Below are 25651 nucleotides of genomic sequence, written 5' to 3' on the forward strand. Positions count from 1 at the left end.
AAACAAGTTGTTTACATTAGTTATACAGTACTGAATGAAGATTTTACATATACTAGTATAACAGTTATTCCATGAAATTGAGTTATACACGAGCTGAGTGGAATAACTGTTTTATTCTATCCACATTCACCGGATTTTGAGAAACAGTGTATTTTTATTTTTATTTTTTGCATATTTGGTAAATAAAAACTTTATACAAAACGTCTGACAAATCATTTTTCCACCTAGAATGTAAATAAACCAGTGAAACGACAGGAGCAATTTCTGAAAAATGCGATAATAATTCTTGAAAAAAAAGATATGTTCTTGCCATCAAATACTTTTATTCCATATTTTGTTGCTTTTTTATTTTTTTTTGGGGGGGGGTTGGGTAGAGTTTTTATTTCGTTCACTGTTGGTTCAGCAACACGCTCCACTATTTTGTTTTTCTCTACTCACGGTATATGAGCTGATATCCTAGTAGTAGAGTAGCCAATCAGAGCACACATATCATGTGAATGTGGATAGAAATATCATTATACAAGACATCATTATACAAGCAGATAATAGCAGACAATAATAACTGATAACAAATACCATATTTTCAAGTGACATTATTGGATCAATCGGGGATGTGAAACAGGGTTTGAATCAATATTTCATAAACCCACCTGCTTCAATGGAGTATACCAGCTCTTTATTCCTCCCTGTGTCTCTGTCTAAGGCTGAGACCTGGATCAAAGGCATCCCAAGAAAGGCAGCATCAGTTACCACTCCATCATACACTGACCGTGTAAAAAAAGGACTTTGGTCATTGGAATCCTCTATATTCACAATAATCCGAGCCAAATCTCTGTAGTAAGGGAATTCCTGGTCTTTCACCTACAGAAAACATGAAGGCACACTGAGGTACAGAAAGAAATTTAAGTGTGAATATGGTTACAGAAAAAACAAACAAAAATAACAGAAAAGTGTTTGCCCTATCATCCAGAGATTGCAAGTTCGAATCCTGATGATGTCATAGCCTTCTGAGCTCAAGAGAGCAAATTTTGCTGTGCTCTCAAGGAGGGAGGGGTGGCATACTCTCTCTTCCCTATCAATGACAGTGACACTAACTAATCATGGGCATCTGTAAGCTCATGTGTGCAGAGTTGGACCAAATAGTACTTTCCTCAGAGAGTGTTACATCGCCCCTGATGCTGCCTAAGCAAGCAGTTCAAAAAGGTACAGTTGGCTAGCTTCACGTGTCTTGGAGGAAACATGTCATAGCCTTTGCCCTCCCTGGTTGTTAGCTGTCATATGACGGGGAGAGTTGTCTGGTGGGTAGGAATTGGATTAGAACTAAATTACGGAGAAAATCTGAGAAAAAACAAAATAAAATAAACAAAACAAAAAAAGAAACTCACATAGTATGTAACTACTTACTTTCCCGATTACTTTGATTGCAATTACTGAATCACATGCTAGATGGTAAATAGCTGAATAATAAGCCAGTATGTATTTGAAGAGTTTGGTTCCAAAACACAATAAGTGCCACATTTCTTTGCATTGTAAATCTCCTTTCTTTGCAAAACACGACAAACGCCACTACTGATTTTCAGCAGAACGCATTATCTCCACTCGACCAATCACAGCACACCATTCAAATGCAGAAACAGTAATAGCAGCCCCCACTGAGTATCAACATCATGGAGAATACCTGTCTTTTAGTGAGATTTTGAATTAAATAAATTAATAACTTTGATGGAATCAAACAATTTTTTAATGTTTTATATTATTATTCCAGTAGAGAATGTGGTCCAATGTTCTTTTCCACTTTGAGTGCACCTGATTCCTCCTGGAATCTACTGTAGATATGCCACTTAATATATAGAGGATATTACACGGTTGCACGAAGATATTAAGTTTATCTTTGAGTGGTGAAAATATTTTCAACATTAGAAGATAAACTTCATATACTCACGCCACTGTGTAATGTTCTTATATTATATGGATACAGCCACACACAAAAATACGCAAATTAATAAAAAGAATTTTAATTTTGAACTAGTTCATCATTTTGACAATGTGCATCCAGTCAACGGAAAATCACTGGGAGTGATGTCATCGGAATGAAATATCGGAAATTATTATACATGCAGGACACTTTTTCCATAGAAGAAAACCATGTATTCTTTTCCCTTCTAGCGGGTTTCATTCATTTGGTTTGATAGCATGCAATATTGTTACCATATCGCTTATCCTACATGTATTACATCACTCTACCCAATGGAGAATGAGGGTTGAATATGGTTTACGATATTGCATGGTTGTCAAGACACCATGACGTCACATGTCGGAGCTGATGCGACAATCCAATGAGAAAGTTTTCTGCTGTGCATGCGCAGAAATATTTCTTTGCTCACCAGGAAAGAGAAAGAAGTGTTGAACACCTGAAGGGCTACCAAAACTTCATTAGATATTCTTCACACATATTTACAAGAGAAAAACATACCAACGGACATCGAAAAACTGGAAAAAAGACACATTAGAGACATAAAACTTCAGTGCTAGCAAGCGACTGTGGCAATTTGTAAACAAACATAGCTTCCAGGTTTGCTTCATTAAATATGGAAGATTTTGAGAGCATTCTGAAAGAGAAAGACGCGTTGAACACCTGAAAGGAATGTGTATGTATAATAATAATAATAATAATGGCTAGCTTTTTTCATGGTCTATCAGATATATTCCATTCAGCTAGCATGATATTGAACGAGTTGAAGACGAGTTCAATATCATGCTAGCTGAATGGAATATATCTGATATACCACTCAATGCCAGCCAGTATTATTTAAATATGTCACTTAGATCCACAATGTATTTCATCTGAAAAATGCAAGCTTTTCAACACGAGAAAATAAACTTCATATCTTCAAGACAATGTGTCTCATCTCATCTCATCTCATTATCTCTAGCCGCTTTATCCTTCTACAGGGTCGCAGGCAAGCTGGAGCCTATCCCAGCTGACTACGGGCGAAAGGCGGGGTACACCCTGGACAAGTCGCCAGGTCATCACAGGGCAAGACAATGTGTGATTTTCTTTTTATTATATCAACACATTCACAAACAAAAAGATACCCAAATTTATCAAAACAATTCATCAATTTCCTCACGAGTGACATATAGAGTTTTATGTCACAGTTTTGGTTCTCCATGTCCCAGAGGTAGCTTGTATGAAAAATTCGAAATACACTGCTTGTATTTTTCATACAAACTACATCTGACTAACGCAGCTAATGTTAGTTACCACAGCTAATTAACACAGCTAGTGTTAGCTACATCTCACTAACACAGCTACATCTGACTAACATGCTTGTATTTTTCATACGAGCTACATCTTTACTAACACATTTGACGCTCATTGGGAGCGCCACTTTTAGGTAGTGCCTAAATAAATAAATAAATAAATAATAAATACATTTTAGATAGATAGATAGATAGATAGATAGATAGATAGATAGATAGATAGATAGATAGATAGATAGATAGATAGATAGATAGGGTGTTTCAAAAAGTTTGATATCTGTGGCAGCGGGGGCATGGTCAAGCGTCGGTCTGTGAATGGAGGGCGGAGTCAGGGAAGGTAAGTGGTAGAATCACTGCACCTGATGTGAATTAACCTGTGTTTGTGTGTCTTCCCCAGTGACCCTGCCCTATAAAAGGAGAGAGAGAGCAGAGAAAGGGAGCTCTCCCCCAACCAGAACTCGTGTGTGTGTGTGTGTGTGTGTGTGTGTGCGCGTGTGTGCGTGCATGGGAGAGTAAATGTAAAAGCTGAAAAGCTAAAATAAAAGGGTTTTTTGAGAACTCAGTTCTGGCCTGCTGTGCTTCTGTGCTCCACCCACCTGGTCTGATTCTACAGTGGTGCCGAAACCCGGGAAGGAGTGCAGAAGGGAATAGCCCCATGGAGTCCTCCCCCTTCAAGGACCTGATCCATGCCCTCACCACGGCCCAACAGAGCCAGCACTAGGCGCTGATCACCCTCTGGAAGGAGCAGGAACAACGGTTCGAAGCCCTGGTGCTGGTGCAGCAGGAAGATCGCCAGACATTACGGCACCTGCTCGCATCGGCGGGGTCCACGATCATCACCGCCGCGGACCCTCCCCACCTCACCCTAACGAAGATGGGTCCGCATGATGACCCCGAAGCCTTCCTCGCTCTTTTTGAGCAGGCAGCAGAGGCGTGGGGTTGGCCGGTGGAACAGCGCGTGGTGCGCCTCCTCCCCCTGCTAACGGGTGAGGCGCAGCTGGCCGCGTTACAGCTCCCCGCCGACAGACGGCTGGTCTACGCGGACCTCCGCAGGGCCGTCCTCCAACGTGTGCGTCGCACCCCGGAGCAGCAACGGCAACGCTTCTGCGCGCTGCTCCTGGAGGAGGTCGACCGGCCGCTCGCGTTTGGCCAGCAACTCCAGGACGCCCGCCGGCGGTGGCTGAGGGCCAACAACCGCGACACCAAGGGACTCGTTGACCTGGTGGCTCTGGAACAATTCATCGCCCAACTTCCGGAAGGAAGAGCGGAGTGGGTCCAGTGCCATCACCCGGTGTCGCTGGATTAGGCCATCGAGCTGGCAGAGGACCATATGGCGGCTGTTCCAATGGCCGGACAGCGTGTCTCCTCTTCTCCCCTCTCTTCTCTCTCTCTCTCTCCCTCTGCTCCTCGTCCTCACCCCATTCCCCCACCGCGGAGGTGGGGGCCGGCTCCACCCCAGCCGGCCCACCGCACCCACGGTGCCCTACCGTTTCCTACTTCCTTGTCTGTGTCTTCCCCCCCTCAGGTGAGTGATGTCCAGAACACCGGTGTAGAGGGAGAGCCTGGGCCGGTATGTTGGTGCTGTGGGGAACCGGGGCACCTCCAGCATCAGTGCTTGGCAATGGAGGTGGGTGCGGTGGTCCGGATCCCTGACGCGCCAGGAACTGCCCTCGATTGGGCTAGAGCGTATTGCATACCGGTGAGTATCCAAGGGGATACGTATCAGGCTTTGGTGGACTCTGGCTGTAATCAGACCTCAATCCACCAAAGCCTGGTGCAAGACGAGGCATTGGGGAGAGCACAATTGGTGAAGGTGTTGTGTGTGCACAGGGATGTTCACAACTACCCTTTAGTGCTGGTCCACATTCTATTTCGAGGGGAAAAATTTAGAGTAAAGGCATCGGTTAATCCTCGCCTTACCCACTTGATAATTCTGGGGACTGATTGGCCGGGATTTAGGGAATTAATGACGCATTTAGTGAAGAGTGGGGCCTGCCATAGTTTAGCGAGGGGAGGTCCTGGAGTGGCATTGGCGGGAGCAGCTGTCACAGAGCCATCTACATCATCACCATGTCAGATTGAGGAGCAGCCTGGTCCTCCTCCCTCTCTCGGGGATTCCCTTGCAGATTCCCCATTAGAGCAGTTGTGAGACGAGACTCTGCAGCATGCATTTGACCAAGTGAGAGTAATCGATGGTCAAACTCTCCAGCCAAACGCCACACCATCCTTCCCCTATTTTTCCATTATTAAGGACAGATTATACAGAGTGACGCAGGACACTCAGACTAAGGAACCGATAACACAGCTTTTAATCCCAAAGAGCCGCCGGGAATTTATATTCCAGGCGGCTCACTTTAATCCCATGGCCGGACACTTGGGGCAGGATAAGACACTAGCCCGAATAATGGCCCAGTTCTATTGGCCAGGGATTCGCGGCGATGTCCATAGGTGGTGTACGGCATGCTGCGAATGCCAGTTAGTAAATCCCGTGGCCATTCCAAAAGCGCCTTTGCGCCCTCTGCCATTAATTGAGACCCCGTTCGAAACAATTGGGACGGATCTCATCAGGCCATAAGATCAGCACGAGGATATCGCTTTATTTTAGTTCTGGTGGACTATGCAACGTGATATCCAGAAGCAGTGCTTCTTCGCAATATCTCAGCACGTAGTATTGCAGAAGCACTCTTCCGCGTCATCTCCTGAGTCGGAATCCCCAAAGAGATTCTGACTGATCAAGGCACTACGTTTATGTCACGCACACTGCGCGAACTGTATGGGTTACTGGGAATTAAGCCTATCCGCACCAGCGTTTATCACCCACAAATGGATGGCTTAGTTGAACAGTTTAATCGCACCCTCAAGAATATAATTAGAAAATTTGTAAGCGAAGATGCACGCAACTGGGAAAAATGGCTCGAGCCCCTGTTATTCGCAGTGCGAGAGGTCCCACAGGCCTCCACGGGGTTCTCCCCATTCTAATTATTATATGGGCGTAAGCCGCGTGGCATTCTAGATGATACGTGATAATTGGGAGGAGGGGCCTTCAACCAGTAAAAATGAAATTCAATATGTTATCGACCTGTGCCGCCAAACTCCACACACTCACGCACCTAACCCAGGAGAATTTGCGGCAGGCCCAAGAACGTCAAGTCCGTCTGTATGACAGGGGCACACGCCTTAGGGAGTTCACACCGGGAGATAAGCATGGTTTTCCCCAAGCGTTTTAGTGTATCGGGCCCGATACGCTTGATCTGCCTGCCGATATGCTTAGTCGCTTTAGTTAAAATCCGATACGCTTAGATTTATACCGATACGTTAAAATTTCCTACCCACAAGTAACCAGATACATAGGAGAGCAAACAACAGATCCATTTACATACTGATTGATATGTGTGTTAAACAAGTGGTCTTTTTTTCCAATGTTTGTGTTGATTCTGTCAAAGTAATATGTCCGCGTGGTATGATGTAAACAAACTAATCTGTTGGCTACGTCAAGATCACATGTTCAAACTGTCCAATAAAAATATTGAAAGAAAACGTCAAACATCCCTGAAGTTTCCGATTCATTATAAGTGATCTCATTGGCTGCCGATGTTGTCCCCCACCAGACGGACAAAGCCGACTGATTTTAATAAGCTAGGAGAAGACTCGCTGGACAATTTGATCCACATCAGCATGGATGACAGTGAGATGGACTATGAGAGGGTTGCCCAACATTGGGCCAAGCAAAAGCCAAGGAGAATTAATCTGCTTTAAAGGAGTAGAAAACTTAATCCATTAGTTTGGGTTTGCAGAAAGATTATGTACTTATAAACACTCTCATGAAGTGAAGTTGTCCAAATGTGTCAAATATAGCATCATTTCAAATAATCATCATAAGCATTTTTGGCAGCGTGATGTCACTGGGATCCATTTAACAAAAGAAGGCTCCGGATTATTCTTTTGTTAAAGGGTCACAGTGACCTCACACTGCCAAATATGCTTATTATTATTATTATTCACAATTATGCTACATTTGACACTTATTAACACAATCTCTTCATGAATGTTTTTATAAATACGTACATAATCTTTCTGCAAACTTAAATGCATGAATTAAGTTTTCTTTTCCTTTAAATATGTTTTAATCTTAATCTAGTCCATTTAATAAAGTGCCAAAATTTAAACTTTATAGTCTGTATGGGGACGTTGTGGCTCAGGTGGATAAGGCGCCATACCATAAATCCGGGGACCCGGGCTTGATTCCGACCTGAGGTCATTTCCCGATCTCTCCCCGTCTCTCTCTCCTGCTCATTTCTTGTCTCTACACTGTCCTATCCAATAAAGGTGTAAAAAGCCCCCCCAAAAAAACTTTATAATATGCAGTTGCCTTACTATTCTTTTCAGTGCATCTTAGTTATACATATATTATGGTAATTGTATCAGAAACATTCTAAATCATTACAGTTATAGTAATACCGCAACTTATTTTAAGGTGGCAGGTCTTAGGTTCAGATCCCTTTGTGATCAACAGGAGGTCATGATGATCAATTCTCTTCATTGGATTGCATAAGATGGAGCAAACCACTGTTCATATTTTCATGCACATTTTTGTTACAACACTACTTGAGCATAGATAATTAAGTGCAAGGGATCCCTGTAGATTTTCAAATCTATCGTATACCTAAGTAATCTATAACAAAACAGTTTAACTTGCATGTTGAACTTTAAGGTGAAATTTAAAATGTGTATACATTAATACTATTTAGGTCAGAAATCATTGAAGTACTGTTAAAATCTATCCTACAATCATGTATCTAAAACCTCTCAGAGACCCTGAAAATGCACCTGAGAGCATCTATTTTCAAAAAATTTTCCGGGGGGGGGGCATGCCCCCGGGCCCCCCTAATTTTGCTTCGCGCCGTTGGCGCTCAATTGTCTGTGTTTTTATGCGTTTTTATCATGCCAGAATTTAGGGCTTTAATTTTTTTCTGGGGAAAACACTGGAAAAGGGGTCAATAATTATGGACTGTCGATAATTGTAGCCGCCGCTTTCGCTATATATATATATGTTACGACTGACCGGTCGTAAACCGATCTGGTCGTAAGTCGGCCTATGTTAAATGAACGTAAGTATATTGTGATGTGTAATGATATTGTAATCATCTTAAAGTCTTATTTTATCAACATTTTCTTATTTCATTACCTTGGCTCATTATTTGGTTGAAGTCAAACACTGCATACTACACTGCGTACAGTACAATTCGTTTAATATGTGCAAAACCAAAAATACAAAATACAGGTGTGAAAAATAGAAAACATTGAAACATACCAAAATACAAATGTAAAAAACAGCAAAATGCAAAACTTAGTGACCGCTGGCATGACTGGTGCTTGGCTGTGGGTCATCATCATCATCAGCTGTTGCAGCGCGCGCGCTGGCGGGAGCATTCGCTCTTTTCATAAACATGGTAAGCCTCGTCTGAATTGTTTGTTTCTTTTTCACCTCATAAATTTCACGATATGGACGAAGCGTGTCATGTACCATCCGTTCAATCCTTGCAAATCGTTCTATGTTTGGGTCCATTGCTTCAAAATGTGCAAGGAGTTTATTCAGTTGAGAGAAACCTTCTGATAATCCCTTAGTGGTGAACATCCTTCGTGGCTCCTCCTCTTCTTCTTCCTCCACTTGGCTTCTTTCTTCTTCTGCCACTCTTTCTTCTTCCAATTCGATCAGCTCTTCATTTGTTAGTTCTCCAGATTCTTGGTCTAGCAACTCCTCGACATCTTCCATTTCACAGTCCAGGGAAAGTTTTTTTGACAGATTCACTATTTTAGCCCGAATCACATCAAGTTCTTTTTCACTATCAAATCCAGCAAAAGTATTCACATAACGCTTCACACAATTTTTCCATATGCCATTCATGCACTTCTCAGTCACAGCATCCCAGGCGGTAGCAATATTCTTGATACACTGAAGAATATTATATTGTTTCCAAAAGTCACGAAGTGATACTTCTGGGTCAGCATCTATAGCAGCCATGGCTTGGCTGAAGGTGGTTCGGAGATAGTTTGCCTTGAAGGTAGCAATTGAACCTTGATCCATAGGTTGAATCAATGGACTTGTATTCGGGGGCAAAAAAAACACTTTCACATCGGGATGGAGATCGGCTAAGTGAGGTGGATGTCCAGGTGCGTTATCCAGGAGCAGTAAAATCTTGAAAGGAATTTGCTTCTCCAAACAATATTCACGCACTTGAGGAATAAAACAATTCACAAACCAGTCTTCAAACAGTGCCTGCGTCATCCATGCTTTATGGTTAGAACGAAAGTAGACTGGCAAAGTGTGCTTGTTTACATTCCTGAACGCCCGCGGGTTTTGCGAGTGATAAATTAAGAAAGGCTTCAGCTTGAACCCCGCGATATTCCCACCAAGCAGTAGAGTTAGCCTGTCCTTATACAATTTAAATCCCAGCATGCTTTTGGCTTCCTTGTGGATGTATGTGCGAGCTGGCATCCGTTTCCAAAACAGTCCAGTTTCATCCACATTGAAAATCTGCTCACCAATATAACCCTCATCCGTAATTATTTCATCCAGACTTTTGGTAAACTTATAAGCTCCTTTATCTGCACTCGCTGCTTCTCCAGTCACTCAAATATTATGCAGTTCAAATCTTTTCTTGAACCTCTTGAACCAACCAGTACTTTCCACGAATTCTTGACTGTGATCTTCTCTGGCACGGTCCTTCAAAGTCTGAAATAGACTTCTAGCCTTTGTCTGTATGGAAAAAAGGCTTAACGGTGTCCGTTTTGCAATTTGATCTTCCATCCAAATGTGCAACAATTTCTCCATTTCATGGATGGGTCCGGTACGTTGCTTTGTAATCACTGTTGATCGCATGGGTGCAAAACCTTTCACAGCCTCACAAATTCTTTCTTTGTCCTTCAAAATTGTTGATACAGTAGAGTGGGATAACTTCATGTCACGTGCAATCGCATTAACTTTCTTCCCTCCTTCGTGCTGTTTAATCACCATCATTTTTGTGTCCAGATGAATGGCCTTTCTTGGCTTCTTGGCAGGCTGAGGAGTAGACAAAGACATTTTCCTCTTGGTAGACATCCTGGGGTAGTATTTCGAAAGATACCGTAATTACCAACATAAACAGACACGGGAAAAGTTTACTGTACCAGGATACGTACTGCTCACACACTCAGCTAGGAAACACTCGCCAGTCGTAACCAGACAGTCGTCAAGTCGATCGGTTGTAAGTCGCATAGGTCGTAAGTCGACGACTACATACATATACACACACACACACACATATATATATATATATATATATATATATATATATATATATATATATATATATATATATATTTCCCCAAAGCGTTTGAATACGCTTATATATATATATATATTTGGGCCCGATACGCTTGCTCTGCCTGATTATACGCTTAGTCGCTACAGTTAAAATCCGATACGCTTAGATTTATATTGATACCTTAAATTTCCTACCCACAAGTAACCAGATACATAGGAGAGCAAATAACAGATCCATTTACATATTGATTGACATTTGTGTTAAACAAGCGGTCTTTTTTTCCAATGTTTGTGTTGATTCCGTCAAAGTGATATGTCCGCATGGTATGATGTAAACAAACTGTAATCTGTTGGCTATGTCAAGATCACGTGTTCAAACCGTCCAATAAAAATATCGAAAGAAAACATCAGACATCCCGGAAGTTTCCGATTCATTATAAGCGATCTCATTGGCTGCTGATGTTGTCCCCCACCAGACGGGCAAAGCCGACTGATTTTAATCACAAAAGTTTGACCTGGTCTATTATCATTCATGAATGTATTTACAAGTACGGTACATAATCTTTCTGCAAACTTAAATGTATGAATTAAGTTTTCTTTTCCTTTAAATCTTAATCTAGTCCATTTAATAAAGTGCCAAAATTTAAACTTTATAATATGCAGTTGCCTTACTTTTCTTTTCAGTGTATCTTAGTTATACATATATTACGGTAAATGCATCAGAAACATTCTAAATAAGTTATAGTAATACAGCAACTTATTTTAAGGTGGCAGGTCTTAGGTTCAGATCCCTTTGTGATCAACAGGAGGTCATGATGATCAATTCTCTCCATTGGATTGCATAAGACGGAGCAAACCACTGGTCATATTTTCATGCACATTTTTGTTACAACACGTTGATCATAGATAATTAAGGGATCCCCGTAGATTTTCAATCTATCATATACCTAAGGAATCTATAACAAAACAGTTTAACTTTCATGTTGAACTTTAAGGTGAGATTTCAAATGTGTTTACAGGACCAGTCAAAAGTTTGGAAACACCTTCAAATTCGATGTTTTATTTTTTAAATTTTTTTCCTACATTGTAGAACAATACTGAACTCATCAAAACTATGAAATAACATATGGAATTATATGGTAAACAAAAAAAGTGTTTTTTTAAACAACGTGTTTCATCTTTTAGACTCTTCAAAGTCGTCACTATTTACCTTGATAACAGCTTTGCACACTATTGGCATTATCTGAACCAGCTTCATGAGGTAGTCACCTGGAATGCTTCTCAATTAACAGGTGTGTCTTGTCAAAAATGGAATTTCTTGCCTTCTTAATGCATTTGACACCATCAACCAGTAAAGAGTAAATAATAAAAATACAGTAAATAGCCCTGCTCGACAACTGTAGTAATCCATATTATGTCAAGACCCACTCAACTAAGTAAAGAGAAATAAAAGTCAGTCATTACTTTAAGACACGAAGTGTCTTTTAGTTAATTAAAATAAAGAAAAAACATCGAATTTGAAGGTGTTTCCAAACTTTTGACTGGTACTGTACATTAATACTATTTAGGTCAGAAATCATTGAAACACTGGTAAAATCTCTCTTATAATCATGTATCTAAAACCTCTCAGAGACCCTCAAAATGCACCTGAGAGCATCTATTTTCAAAAAATTTAATTGTCTGTGTATTATCATGCCAGAATTTAGGGCTTAATTTTTTTTTCTGGGGAAAACATTGGATAAGGTACTCGTGTTGTTGCCCACGTCGAGCTCCAAATTGATCGCCAGGTGGCAAGGACCCTTTGAGGTCACACGGCGAGTCGGAGACGTCGACTATGAGGTGAGGCGAACGGACAGGGGTGGGGCATTACAGATTTACCATCTCAATCTGCTAAAACGCTGGAAAGAGGAGGTCCCCATGGCGTTGGTGTCAGTGGTTCCGGAGAAGGTGGGGCTGGGGCCGGAGGTCCAAAAAGGAAAATTGACATTGCCCACCGCTCCGGTCCCCTGTGGAGACCACCTCTCCCCGACCCAGCTCACGGAGGTCACCCAGTTGCAGACAGAATTTTCTGACATGTTCTCGCCCCGGCCCGGCCGCACCCACCTCATAGAACACCACATTGAGACGCCCCCGGGGGTAGTAGTGCACAGCCACCCTTACAGACTGCCCGGACACAAAAAAAGGTGGTTCGGGAAGAACTCGAGGCCATGCTCGAAATGGGCATCGTCAAGGAGTCCCACAGTGACTGGAGCAGCCTGGTGGTCTTGGTTCCCAAGGCTGACTGGTCGGTCTGGTTCTGTGTGGACTATAGAAAAGTCAATGCGGTGTCTAAATTTGACGCGTACCCAATGCCTCGTATTGACGAGTTGCTCGATCGACTAGGCACGGCTCATTTTTATTCGACACTGGATTTGACAAAGGGATATTGGCAGATCCCCTTGACTCCTCTATCCCAAGAGAAAATGGCCTTTTCCACACCGTTTGGCTTACACCAGTTCGTCACATTTCCTTTTGGACTGTTTGGGGCACCCGCTACGTTCCAGCGGCTTATGGACAGGGTCCTCCGCCCCCATGCCACCTACGCGGCCACCTACTTAGATGATATTATTATTTAGAGTAATGACTGGCCGCGGCACTTAGAACACCTAAGGGCCATCCTTAGGTCGCTGAGGCGAGCAGGTCTCACAGCCAACTCGAAGAAGTGTGCGATTGGGTGGGTGGAAGTATGGTGTCTGGGTTTCCACTTGGGCAATGGGCAGGTGCGTCCCCAAATTAATAAGACAGCAGCGATTGCGGCCTGCCCGAGGCCCAAGACCAAAAAGGGGGTGAGACAGTTCCTGGGGCTGGCTGGCTACTATCGTAGGTTTATATCTAATTATTCGGATGTCACCAGCCCACTGACTGATCTCACTAAAAAGGGAGCACCAGATCCGGTCCAGTGGACGGAGCAATGCCAGCGGGCTTTCTCTGAGGTAAAGGCTGCACTGTGTGGGAGGCCACTGTTACACTCCCCTGACTTTTCTCTCCCCTTTATTTTGCAGACGGACGCGTCGGACTGAGGGCTGGGGGCTGTTCTGTCCCAGGAGGTGGAGGGTGAGGAACGTCCCGTGCTGTACATCAGCCAGAAGCTGTCGGTGCACGAGGGCAGGTACAGTGCAATAGAAAAGGAATGCCTCGCCATCAAGTGGGCGGTCCTCGCCCTCCACTACTATCTGCTGGGGCGCCCTTTCACCCTCTGTTCGGACCACGCACCCCTGCAGTGGCTCCACCGCATGAAGGATGCCAACACGCGGATCACCAGTTGGTATCTGGCACTCCAGCCATTTAAATTCGAGGTGGTCCACAGGCTGGGGGCGCAGATGGTAGTGGCAGACTTCCTCTCCTGTCGGGGGGGGGGGGGGGGGGGGGGGGGGCGGGGAGTCGGCTGCAGGCCAGACGGCTCCCCAGCCTGAGTCGGGCAGTGGGGGTATGTGGCAGCGGGGGTGTGGTCAAGTGTCGGTCTGTGAATGGAGGGTGGAGTCAGGGAAGGTAAGTGGTAGAATCACTGCACCTGATGTGAATTAACCTGTGTTTGTATGTCTTCCCCAGTGACCGCGCCCTATAAAAGGAGAGAGAGAGAGCAGAGAAAGGGAGCTCTCCCCCAACCAGAACTCTTGTGTGTGTGTGTGTGTGTGTGTGTGTGTGTGTGTGTGTGTGTGTGTGTGTGTGTGTGCGTGCGTGCATGCGTGGGAGAGTAAATGTAAAAGCTGAAAAGCTAAAATAAAAGGGTTTTTTGAGAACTCAGTTCTGGCCTGCCATGCTTCTGTGCTCCACCCACCTGGTCTGATTCTACAATATCATTTCACAATCTAATAACTCTGCCAATTCTCATTCAATTGACCTCAAATTTTAATAGCATGTGTGGAAACAGGTCAAAATTTTATGTTTAATGTTTTTTTTAATGTTTTTAGGTATAGAAATGCCATTCACTGGAAAAGAAAAGGCGTTTTATGTGTAAGAGTATGCTTGAACACAGTCAAAAAAGACTGTACAGCATGCATTTATGACAGAATTCTCTAAAAATGCACCAACTGCAATGCAGATTTGGACAGGACACAAAAAGTTCAAAGAAGAAGGCTGTCTGTGTGTGTCTGTGTCTCAGGTAGCACGCATATTGAAAATTTGTGAAATCATTCATGGAATCCACATACCTTTGAATTTCTCATTCAAATTTTGAGGAATAAATCTTATATTGCTCAACATTAAGAATGTTCAGTTTCATTTGCCTAGACTATGTAGATTCTGGGATAGTCACATCTCAAATAATATCAATTTTTTTTTAAACACCCTGTATATATAGGCACTGTCTAAAAGTGGAGCTCCCAATGAGTGTAAAATGTGTTGGTAAATAATCCCATGTTATTTTTTAAAAAGCAAATGAAAAAATAAGTGCTGGATAAAAACCCATCCATCTTATGTAAATAAAGATACAAATCTTGTTGTCTGGTGGTCAAGTGTTTATGAGATACGTTGCCTTGCACTTATGATCGGGTACCCTACAGTCACAAAAGCCATCAAAAATCAGGATGATGCTTGTGTTTCATGCCTGAGGAGCAGAGGTGGAAAAACCCGGGTTCAGAAAGTAAAAACCCTGCCACATTTTTTGCTCCAGCCAATTCAGTGAACCAGCTGATCCTAATTACCACATCCCCTAAGCCAGGTTGATGAGCTAATTGGGGAAATCACCTGTGTTGAGAGCACAGGCAGAAGGAAAACCTAAGCAGGACTTTTACTTTGTCAATCTAGTTTTTCCACCTCTGCTGGGGAGCACCACCTATGAATTTAACTGTACAAGGTGTCCAAACTTCTAAATTTATTTCTCAGAATAAAATGTTTGTCCTTTTTTTTTTAAGGTTTCCATGTAAACATCTGCCTGGGTCGATGAACATTCCTCAGAGCTTTGAGTGTAAAATAGATTGGGGCTTGTAGATGACAAGATGGATGTAATTTGGGAAAATCTGTGGTCCAATATAAAATGGTCCAAGTCCAGAGGTTGTCATGTGTGAAGATCAATTTTACTTCTAGTTTCCAATTATATTTCACACACACACACACACACACACACACACACACACACACACACACACAATTGATATAGTGGATTTATAGCATTTGGGGGGGGGGGGGGGACGTGTCATAGATATATCACATTTTGGAAAAAAAATAATCAGTTTTTAAATAAAAAATTTTAAAAATCAAGATCTAAATTTACATTTTTCATATTATTACAACTTCATAGTGTTATAGTAAAGCTTAAAACAGAAAATAGTGCTTTTCATGCTACCAATTTTTTTGGTAAAGAAAATGCATTTTTTTCTCAAGTTTATGACAATGGATTTATCGTGTTTTAGAATCAAACTCTTCGTTTGTATTTCAGAGAATGTAAATGCTTATTCTTTCTTACCATAAGAGTAAGGATATGCTGTGTGCATGCCTCGTAGTCCAATACATCAGCAGTGTAAATGACACCAGTGCCAACATCAATCCGAAACATACGCATGCTGAGCAGATCCACACTACCATGAATAGAATAACTCAGCTTGGCTCGTTCATCACTATCTGTAGCTTTGACACGCAACACCTCAGTGTTCACTGGTGTGTTCTCTAAAACTGACACCTGATATACAGGTTGGGAGAACACGGGAGCGTTATCATTGTCGTCCAAAACTCGGATATGAACCTGGAATTAGAAGCAGTGGAAGCCAACAAGCTAAAATACCTGCATTACTGCATGATAAAGCTGACTATAAAACTTACATTGATTATTTTTATGCATGCATATTATTGACCATAGTGCATACTGTTTGTGCAGTGGTGCTTGAAGGTTTGTGAACCCTTTAAAAATTTCTCTATATTTCTGCATAAATATGACCTTAAACATCATCACACAAATAAAAGATAAAACTAAATTAAACAAATGAGACATAAATATTATACTTGATCATTTATTGATTGAGGAAAATGATCTAATATTACATATGAGCGAGTGACAAAAGTATGCAAACTTCTAGGATTAGCAGTTAATTTGAAGGTAGAATTAGAGTCGGTGTTTTTAATCAGTGGGGGGGGGGGGGGACAATCAGGTGGAAGTAGGCACCCTGTTTTATTCAAAGAACAGACATCTGTCAAAGTCTGATCTTCCCAACACGTTTGCGAAAGTTTAGCATTGTATTAACAATGGAGATTTCTGAGGACTTCAGGAATAGAGTTGTTGATGCTCATCAGACTGGAAAAGGATACAAAACAATGTCTAAAGAGTTTGGACTCCACTAATTCACAGTCAGACAGATGGAAGAAAATCAAGACCACTGTTACCCTCTCCAAGATTGGGGGACCAACAAAGATCATTACAAGATCAAAGTCCCTGAGGTCATAAAGGTACCCGGGGTAACTTCTAAGCAACTAAAGTCCTCTCTCTCAGGGGTTAAATTGGGCCGGGGCTGTCCGGGGCTGAGCCCCAGCACATAAGCTCGGAGCGGATGGCATATGATCACGCACACATCAAAAGCAACAAACCCTTTTCACGATTTTCAGTTCTGAATAATTAAATATTGTTTTATTAATCAATAAACCCATGACTTTTATGAGATAGATCATAGTTTTCCTGATAACAAGACGACCTGTCAAAGCTATTTAGAACAGAACTTGCGATCAGAGATTCTGGTTTCTGGAACACTGCGTGGGTTGCCAATTCCGCTTTTTATAAGCGACTTTGGGGTTTCTTTTTTTGTGAGCTCGCTTTAAAAAAAAATCAGAAGTTGTGGTTTGCGGGTTTTTGGGCTTGTGTTTCAACGTTGTGACTTGTTTATAATTTTCTCCGTACACCGTCTCCCCTTTTACCTGCATACGATCCTAATCCATCGGGATTTAATGAAGTAGCTAGCCTATCTTGTTTACTATGCATAAATTCTGCTTTCGTTGCTTATCAGAATTTTTTCTGGAAGTGATAGTGCGCTACAAAATAGTCACATACTTCTACTGCTGTTACAACTACTAATAATAATATTAACAATACAGTGAACATAATCATTATCATATTTTTTATTATTAAAAACAAAATATCAAATAATACTGAAGAGGGGAAAAAATAATACTGATCTAAATATGTCTAAATACTGTCTAAATACATACTGTCTAAAAATAAAAACACAACATATTTAGATCAGTATTATTTTTCCCCTCTTCAGTATTATTTGATATTTTGTTTTTAATAATAAAAAATATTATGTGGGGGGGCAGAGCCCCCCCCACATAACCAATCCAATTTAACCCCTGCTCTCTCTCATTGGCTGATGTTAATGTTCATGAGTTCACCATCAGAAGGACACTGAACAATAATGGTAGGCATGGCAAGGTTACAAGGGGAAAGCTACTGCTCTTGAAAAAGAATGTTACTGCCTGACTGCAGTTTGCTAAAGATCAAGTAGACACACCAGAAGGCTATTTGGAAAATTTTGTGGACGGATGAGATCAAAATATAACTTTTTATTTTAAATGAGAAGCTTATATTTGGAGAAAGGAAAACATTGGATTTCACCTTATCCCATCTGTGAAACATGGTAGTGGTAGTATCATGGTTTGGGCCTGTTTTGCTGCCTCTGGACCAGAACAGCTTGCCATCATTAATGGAATAATGAATTCTGAATTATTCCAGTGAATTCTAAAGGAAAATATCAGGACATCTGTCCATGAACAGAATCTCAAGATGCAGCAAGACAACGACCCAAAGCACACAAGTTGTTCTACCAAAAAATGGTTAAAGAAGAAAAAAAAGTTATTGTTTTGGAATGGCCAAGTCAAAGTCTCTCATCTCATCTCATTATCTCTAGCCGCTTTATCCTTCTACAGGGTCGCAGGCAAGCTGGAGCCTATCCCAGCTGACTACGGGCGAAAGGCAGGGTACACCCTGGACAAGTCGCCAGGTCATCACAGGGCTGACACATAGACACAGACAACCATTCACACTCACACCTACGGTCAATTTAGAGTCACCAGTTAACCTAACCTGCATGTCTTTGGACTGTGGGGGAAACCGGAGCACCCGGAGGAAACCCACGCGGACACAGGGAGAACATGCAAACTCCACACAGAAAGGCCCTCGCCGGCCCCGGGGCTCGAACCCAGGACCTTCTTGCTGTGAGGCGACAGCGCTAACCACTACACCACCGTGCCGCCGCCAAGTCAAAGTCCTGACAATAATCTAATCGAAATGTGGGACGAGCAGTTCATGTAATGCCCAGGTCAGATGGCAGAAAGATGCATGCTGCGACCTGTGATTGGTCGGGTGGCAACTGATCGCAGGTGGACGCAGGCATTTTGCAACAAATCCTTCGTTGCGGTCAGACATATTGCAAGATGCAGAGTTTTTAAGCTGAATCTGTGCCGATCACAGGGTTTTGCAGAGTGAATTCCAGTCGGAAGCAGACGTAGCTAGATGCAGGTTGACGCAACGCACAGAAAACCTTTAAAAAATATAAGGCCATAAGACTGCTCGTAGGTTCTTGTAAACTATTTGCAACTGCAATCTGCGTCTACCTGCGATGCATCTCTAAAGACTTGCCTTCCCCTGTATCAGCCTGCGTCTAGCTGCCATTACCTGCTTCAAACTGTGATTGGTCGCTCAAGCGTTGTATGACCTCCTGCCTCTACATGCATCAACCTGCTATTTGCACCGATTAGAAGCAAGTCACAGCTGAAATGTGAACAGATTGTGATCCACTTGTGTCAACCTGCCTCTACTAAAGACCCTCTGAAACACTCTGCCATTATCTGCGTCATCGTACGTCAACACAAGACCAGTCTTGCATGTACCTGCGATTTTGTTATCACAGGTAGACGCAAGTAGTTGAAAACTAGTTGCAGCCTGCCATCTGACCTGGGCATAAGGAAACCCACCAACATCCCAGAGTTGAAGATACAGAGGAATGGGCTAAAATTCCTCCAAGCTGATGTACAATACTGATCAACAGTAACTGGAAAAGTTTAGTTGCAGTTATTGCTTCACAAGGGGGTCGCAATAGATACTGAAAGCAAGCGTTCACAAAGGTTCATTCACTGATATATAATATTGGATTATTTTCCTTAGTAAATAAATGACCAAGTAGAATATTTTGTCTATTTTTTTTAATTGAGTTCTCTTTATCTACTTTTATAACTTGTGTGAAAATCTGATGGTGTTTTTATCTTTTCTCATCTTGACTGTTGCAGTTCTCTCTTTTATGGTCTCCCTGCCACATTGCTCAATCGCCTGCAGTACATCCAAAACTCAGCAGCTAGAGTCCTCACACTCACCAAGCGCATTGCTCACATTACTCCTGTTTTACAGCAACTGCATTGGTTGCCAGTTATCTCTCGGATTAAATACAAAATCTTGCTTTTAACCTATAAAGCTCTTCATGGTTTCATCCCTTCCTATCTCTGTGAGCTAATTCATTTGTACTGTCCCTCCCGCTCCCTCAGATCTTCTGTCTGTGGACTTCTGACTGTTCCACGTTTTAAACTGGCATCTATGGGTGGCAGATCAGTCAGTGTTGCTGCTCCTAAACTTTGGAACTTCTTATCACAATTGCTTCATGACTGTTCCACTCTCTCTTCCTTCAAAGCTAACTTGAAAACTTTCCTCTTTACCTCACACTACTCTTCCTAGTGTGGCCTTCTTGTTTTATGGTAACTCCTGTGCAAAGCGTCCTTGGGTTTGTGAAAGGCGCTATATAAATTGAAATTATTATTATTATCATTATCCTATGCAGGGTCGCAGGCAAGCTGGAGCCTATCCCAGCTGACTATGGGCAAGAGGCAAGGTACACCCTGGAGAAGTCGCCAGATCATCACAGGGCTGACACAGAGACAAACAACCATTCACACCTACGGTCAATTTAGAGCCACCAATTAGCCTAACCTGCATGTCTTTGGACTGTGGGGGAAACTGGAGCACCCGGAAGAAACCCACACAGACATGGGGAGAACATGCAAACTCCACACAGAAAGGCCCCCGTTGGCTACTGAGCTTGAACCTAGAACCTTCTTGCTGTGAGGCGACAATGCTAACCACTACACCACTGTGCCGCCCAGATTCCAAGCATTTTATATTATTATTTCACCAAGTTTTATTAATGTATTTGTTTCCATCATTATCTTTGCCTCTTTCCTTGTTTCTACCTATTGGATCTCTCAAGTATCTTCTTACCAATATATTGCCTGGCTTTGACTGCTCCAGTGGATTGTGGACTGGTTGTAAAACGTTAATAAATGCACTTCGTGAATGTATCCTTCACCTCACATTTGCTTCCTATTACAAATATATGCATTTCATCCAAAGAGTTTTTAAAAGTACACAATATGGTCAAATATATGAAGACACCAGACCACCACACCCATGTGTGCCCATTCCAAAACCATGGGTATTAACATGGATTTGGTCCTTCCTTTTGCTGGTACAGCCTCCACTCTTTTATGTAAGCATTCCACTAGATTTTGGAACGTGGCTATTGGGTTTTGTACTCATTAAACCCCAAGAACATTGGTAAAGTCAGGCATTGATGTCAAGTAAAAAGGCCTGCTGTGCAGCTGGTGTTCCAATTCATCCCAAAGGTGTTCAATGGGGTTGAGTTCAGAGCTCAGTGCACTGGAGCTCTTCTACATGAACCTTGGCAAACCATATCTTTATAGACCTTGCTTTGTGCACAGAGGAACAGCCATAATGAAATATGTTTGGGCCCTTTAGTTCCAGTGAAGGGAAATCTTGATGCTACAGCATACAAAGATATTCTATACAGTTTTGTGCTTCCAAATTTATGGATTTCATACATGGGAAGGCCCACATATAGATGTGATGGTCAGGTTTCAACATTTTATTTAAATAGCTAATGCAAATAAAATAACTATCAATAAGTAAAGAAACAGGCTTTGAAATGATGGGATTCTTGATATCCAACCTGTGTAGTTGCTGTATTTGTTCCGTCAGTCACCTGAACAGTCAAGTTGTAAAGTGACTGATTTTCTGCATCCAGAGGCTTCACCAAAACTATAGTCCCCATTCCCCTCTGGATGTCAAACGTTCCATCATAGTTTTCTTTTAGTAACAAATAAATTAATATAAAATATCTTTAAAGCAGCTTAGCAATACATTATAGTGATGATATTATGTTAATCTATGGTTGGGACAGCTATAATATACCGTAATATCAACACAATTATTCCACCAACATACAGATTTAGTATTTGTCCCACATCTCTGGGAAATGCAATTTCCATGCTGGAAAGCTCATCATCAAAGTTTTATGGACTTCACAGCATCAGCCACTGTATGCTCACATCTTTCTCATCAGTTACGGTCTCATATCTCAATCTGCCACAAACAGCTGCAATAAGTTCAGGTTTTCCTTGCCCCAGTTCCTCAAATCATTAATTCCAGTCCACTCTGAAGCATGAGGGCATTTTTTAGTATTCATTGCATATGTCTTATTCAATTTCACTCAATTTCCATCACACTTAACAGAGATCAGAGGAAAAGGATTCTGGCAGGTGTTGGGTATTCACTGTTTACTCTAACAAGGGTTGTGTTTTTGCCCAAAGCAAACTGAGGCTTAAAAGCAAGTATCAAAAATTGTATAGTTCATCCAAAATGAGGAAATTCAAAATGTAAATAAAATAAGAGTTTTTCTCTCACCTGTGCAGTTAGCATGGTGCATTTGGGGGATGTAAAACATTTCCTGTGATGTCCCACCTTCAAGATGAAGCCAGAGAGATAGCAACAGTAACCAATGCAAACAGACATAAAAGCAAGATGTCATAAGAAAAAAAAACATGGTAAGGCAAAAGGTGAATAGAATCAAGTAACATTTTCAACAAAGCTAAATTTTTTTTCTCTAAAATACCAAGATTGTAAAATATATCAATATGTAACCATGCAGCAAACCATGCTGACATGAAACCAGATTCAGTTTCATCCATGCTGAAGCTCACCAGTGATCTCAAACCAGAGGGGTGTTTCTGTTTGCCGGACAAAGATGGTGCCCACATTTTCAAAAACTTTAGCATTCTCTGCAATAACAAAGTTATAGCTAGACACCATGAATTGCAAGGCCTTTGGGAAAGGCAAAGGTTTTCTGATCCACTCGACACGTAGCTGTACAGTTGACCACTTCTGCGGGATCCCATTGTCCACGGCTTTTATCTGCAGAGTATGCAAAAGCAACTGACTTTGGTAACAGAACATAAAGAAGGTGAAATACTAGGGTTACAGAAACAACAAAAAATGTGTATGATTGATAAAACTATCATGTACCGTGAGGATGTCATTAGCTCCTGCTGTAACCATCTTTCTGGAGTACACCATTGCAGTTTTGGAGTCAATGAAGAACTTCCTGTCTTCATTTCCATCCACTATGCTGTATGTGAGTTCTGCATTAGGCCCTTCATCCCGGTCATATGCAAAAACTCTATAGACAGGATCACCATATTTATTCCAGTCCCGCTCTGGGAGACTTATGCAGTAGACTCTCTGTGGGAATTCTGGTGTGTTGTCGTTCTCATCTTGAATATGCACTATTACCCACACTGTGGACTGCCTGGAGACACCACTGCCATCCGTAATGGAAACCTGAATGTAAATTGTAATTTCCACAAGATATTTTTCCCAATATGCTTCCCAGCCATTTATATAGAAATACAAAATGAGTAAGTTTCAAGTTATTTTACACAGAAAAATAATGTGGGGGAAACAGAATATTGTGATAGGAGTGCCATTAAAAAGACTAAAACTGTAAAAGAATAAGATCAGTGTAGTAATCCCCGATGTGGGTGGAGCACAGAAGCACGGCAGGCGAGAGTTCGTGGTTACGCAAACGCACTTTTATTGAGCTTTTCAGCTTTCTTTCTTCCTTCCTTTCTTTCACGCACTCGCTCACTCACTCATTCACACAAGTGCTGTGGTCGGGGGGCCGCCTTCTCTCCTCTCCCCCTCCCTTTATACTCCATCCCTGCAACAAACACACACACACACACACAAATTGACATCAGGTGTAATGACCTAGCCACTTACTTCCCTGACTCCACCCTCCATTCACAGACTGCTGCTTGGCCACGCCCCCACTACCACATACCCCCACCGCCCAACTCAGGCCGGGGAGCCGTCTGGCCTGCAGCTGACTCCCCCCCCGACGGGACAGGAAGTCCGCCACCACCATCTGTGCCCCCGGCCTGTGAATCACCTCGAACTTGAATGGCTGGAGAGCGAGATACCAACGGGTGATCCGCGCACTGGCATCCTTCATGCGGTGGAGCCACTGGAGGGGCGCGTGGTCCGAACAGAGAGTGAAAGGGCACCCCAGCAGGTAGTATCGGAGGGCGAGGACCGCCCACTTGATGGCAAGACACTTGTTTTCAATTGTGCTGTACTTGCTCTCGCGCATCGACAGCTTTCGGCTGATGTACAGCACTGGGCGCTCCTCACCCTCCACCTCCTGGGACAAAACGGCCCCCAGCCCTCTGTCTGATGCATCAGTCTGCAAAATAAAGGGGAGAGAAAAGTCAGGGGAGTGTAAAAGTGGCCCCCCACACAGTGCAGCTTTTACCTCCAAGAAGGCCTGTTGGCATTGCTCCGTCCACTGGACCGGATCTGGAGCCCCGTTTTTAGTGAGGTCGGTTAGCGGGCTGGTGACGTCCGAATAGTTAGGTATAAACCTACGATAATAGCCAGCCAGCCCCAAGAACCGCCTCACCTCCTTTTTGGTCTTGGGCCTCGGGCAGACCGCAATCGCTGCAGTCTTGTTAATTTGGGGACGCACCTGCCCATGACCCAAGTGGAACCCCAGATACCGAACTTCCACCTGCCCAATCGCACACTTCTTTGGGTTAGCTGTGAGGCCCGCTCGCCTCAGCGACTTTAGAACAGCCCTCAGGTGTTCCAAGTGCCGCGGCCAATCATGACTGTAGATGATTATGTCATCTAGATAGGCGGCCGCGTAGGCAGCATGAGGGCGGGGGACCCTGTCCATAAGCTGCTGGAACGTAGCGGGTGCCCCAAACAACCCAAAGGGGAGCATGACAAATTGGTGTAACCCAAACGGTGTGGAAAAGGCCGTTTTCTCTCGGGATAGAGGAGTCAAGGGGATCTGCCAATATCCCGTGGTTAGATCCAGTGTCGAATAAAAGCGAGCAGCGCCTAACCGATCAAGCAACTCATCAATGCGAGGCATTGGGTACGCATCAAATTTAAACACCGCGTTGACCTTTCTATAGTTCACACATAACCAGACCGACACATCAGTCTTGGGAACCAGGACCACTGGGCTGCTCCAGTCTATGTGGGACTCCTCGATTATGCCCATTTCGAGCATGGCCTTGAGTTCATCCCAAACCACCTTTTTCTTGTGTTTGGGCAAGCGGTAAGGGCAGTTACCCACTACCACCCCCAGGGGCGTTTCGATGTGGTGTTCTATGAGGTGGGTTCGGCCTGGAAGGGGCGAGAACATGTCGGAAAATTCCTTCTGCAACCTGGCTACCTCCGTGAGTTGGGTTGGCGAGAGGTGGTCTCCACAAGGGACCGGAGTGGCCTGCGATCTTATCCTTTTTACCTCCGGCCCCAGCTCTGCCTTCTCTGGGACTACTGACGCCAACGCCATGAGGACCCCCTCATTCCAGCGTTTTAAAAGGTTGAGGTGGTAGACTTGCAGTGCCCCGCCCCTATCCGTTCACTTTACCTCATAGTTGACGTCCCCGACTCGCCGTGTGACCTCGAAGGGCCCTTGCCACTTGGTGGCTAATTTAGAACTCGATGTGGGCAATAATACGAGTACTTTTTCTCCCGGCGTGAATTCTCTAAGGTGCGTGCCCTTGTCATACAGTTGGCTTTGATGTTCTTGTGCCTGCCGTAAATTCTCCTGGGTTAATTGCGTGAGGGTGTGGAGTTTTGCGCGCAGGTCAAGAACGTACTGGATTTCATTTTTACTCTGTGAAGGTCCCTCCTCCCAATTTTCCCGCAGCACATCCAGAATGCCACGCGGCTTATGCCCATATAATAATTCAAAGGGAGAAAACCCTGTG

General features: G+C 43.0%; 1 protein-coding gene across 1 annotated transcript in view; it reads right to left on the minus strand.

Annotated features, from left to right (window-relative positions):
* LOC132873821 (protocadherin Fat 3) overlaps positions 1-25651 on the minus strand; it is a gene marked incomplete at its 3' end in the record, with an annotated part of 161173 nt that overhangs the window by 68093 nt on the left and 67429 nt on the right. The window contains exons 5-9 of the mRNA XM_060909620.1: positions 22893-23207; positions 22571-22781; positions 21541-21677; positions 16011-16286; positions 651-861 (exon numbers count right to left, since the gene is read on the minus strand). Coding sequence (XP_060765603.1) covers positions 651-861; positions 16011-16286; positions 21541-21677; positions 22571-22781; positions 22893-23207 — 1150 coding nt within the window. The remainder of the gene's footprint in view (positions 1-650; positions 862-16010; positions 16287-21540; positions 21678-22570; positions 22782-22892; positions 23208-25651) is intronic.

This window comes from Neoarius graeffei, chromosome 25 (genome assembly GCF_027579695.1).
Source record: "Neoarius graeffei isolate fNeoGra1 chromosome 25, fNeoGra1.pri, whole genome shotgun sequence".
NCBI lineage: Eukaryota > Metazoa > Chordata > Actinopteri > Siluriformes > Ariidae > Neoarius > Neoarius graeffei.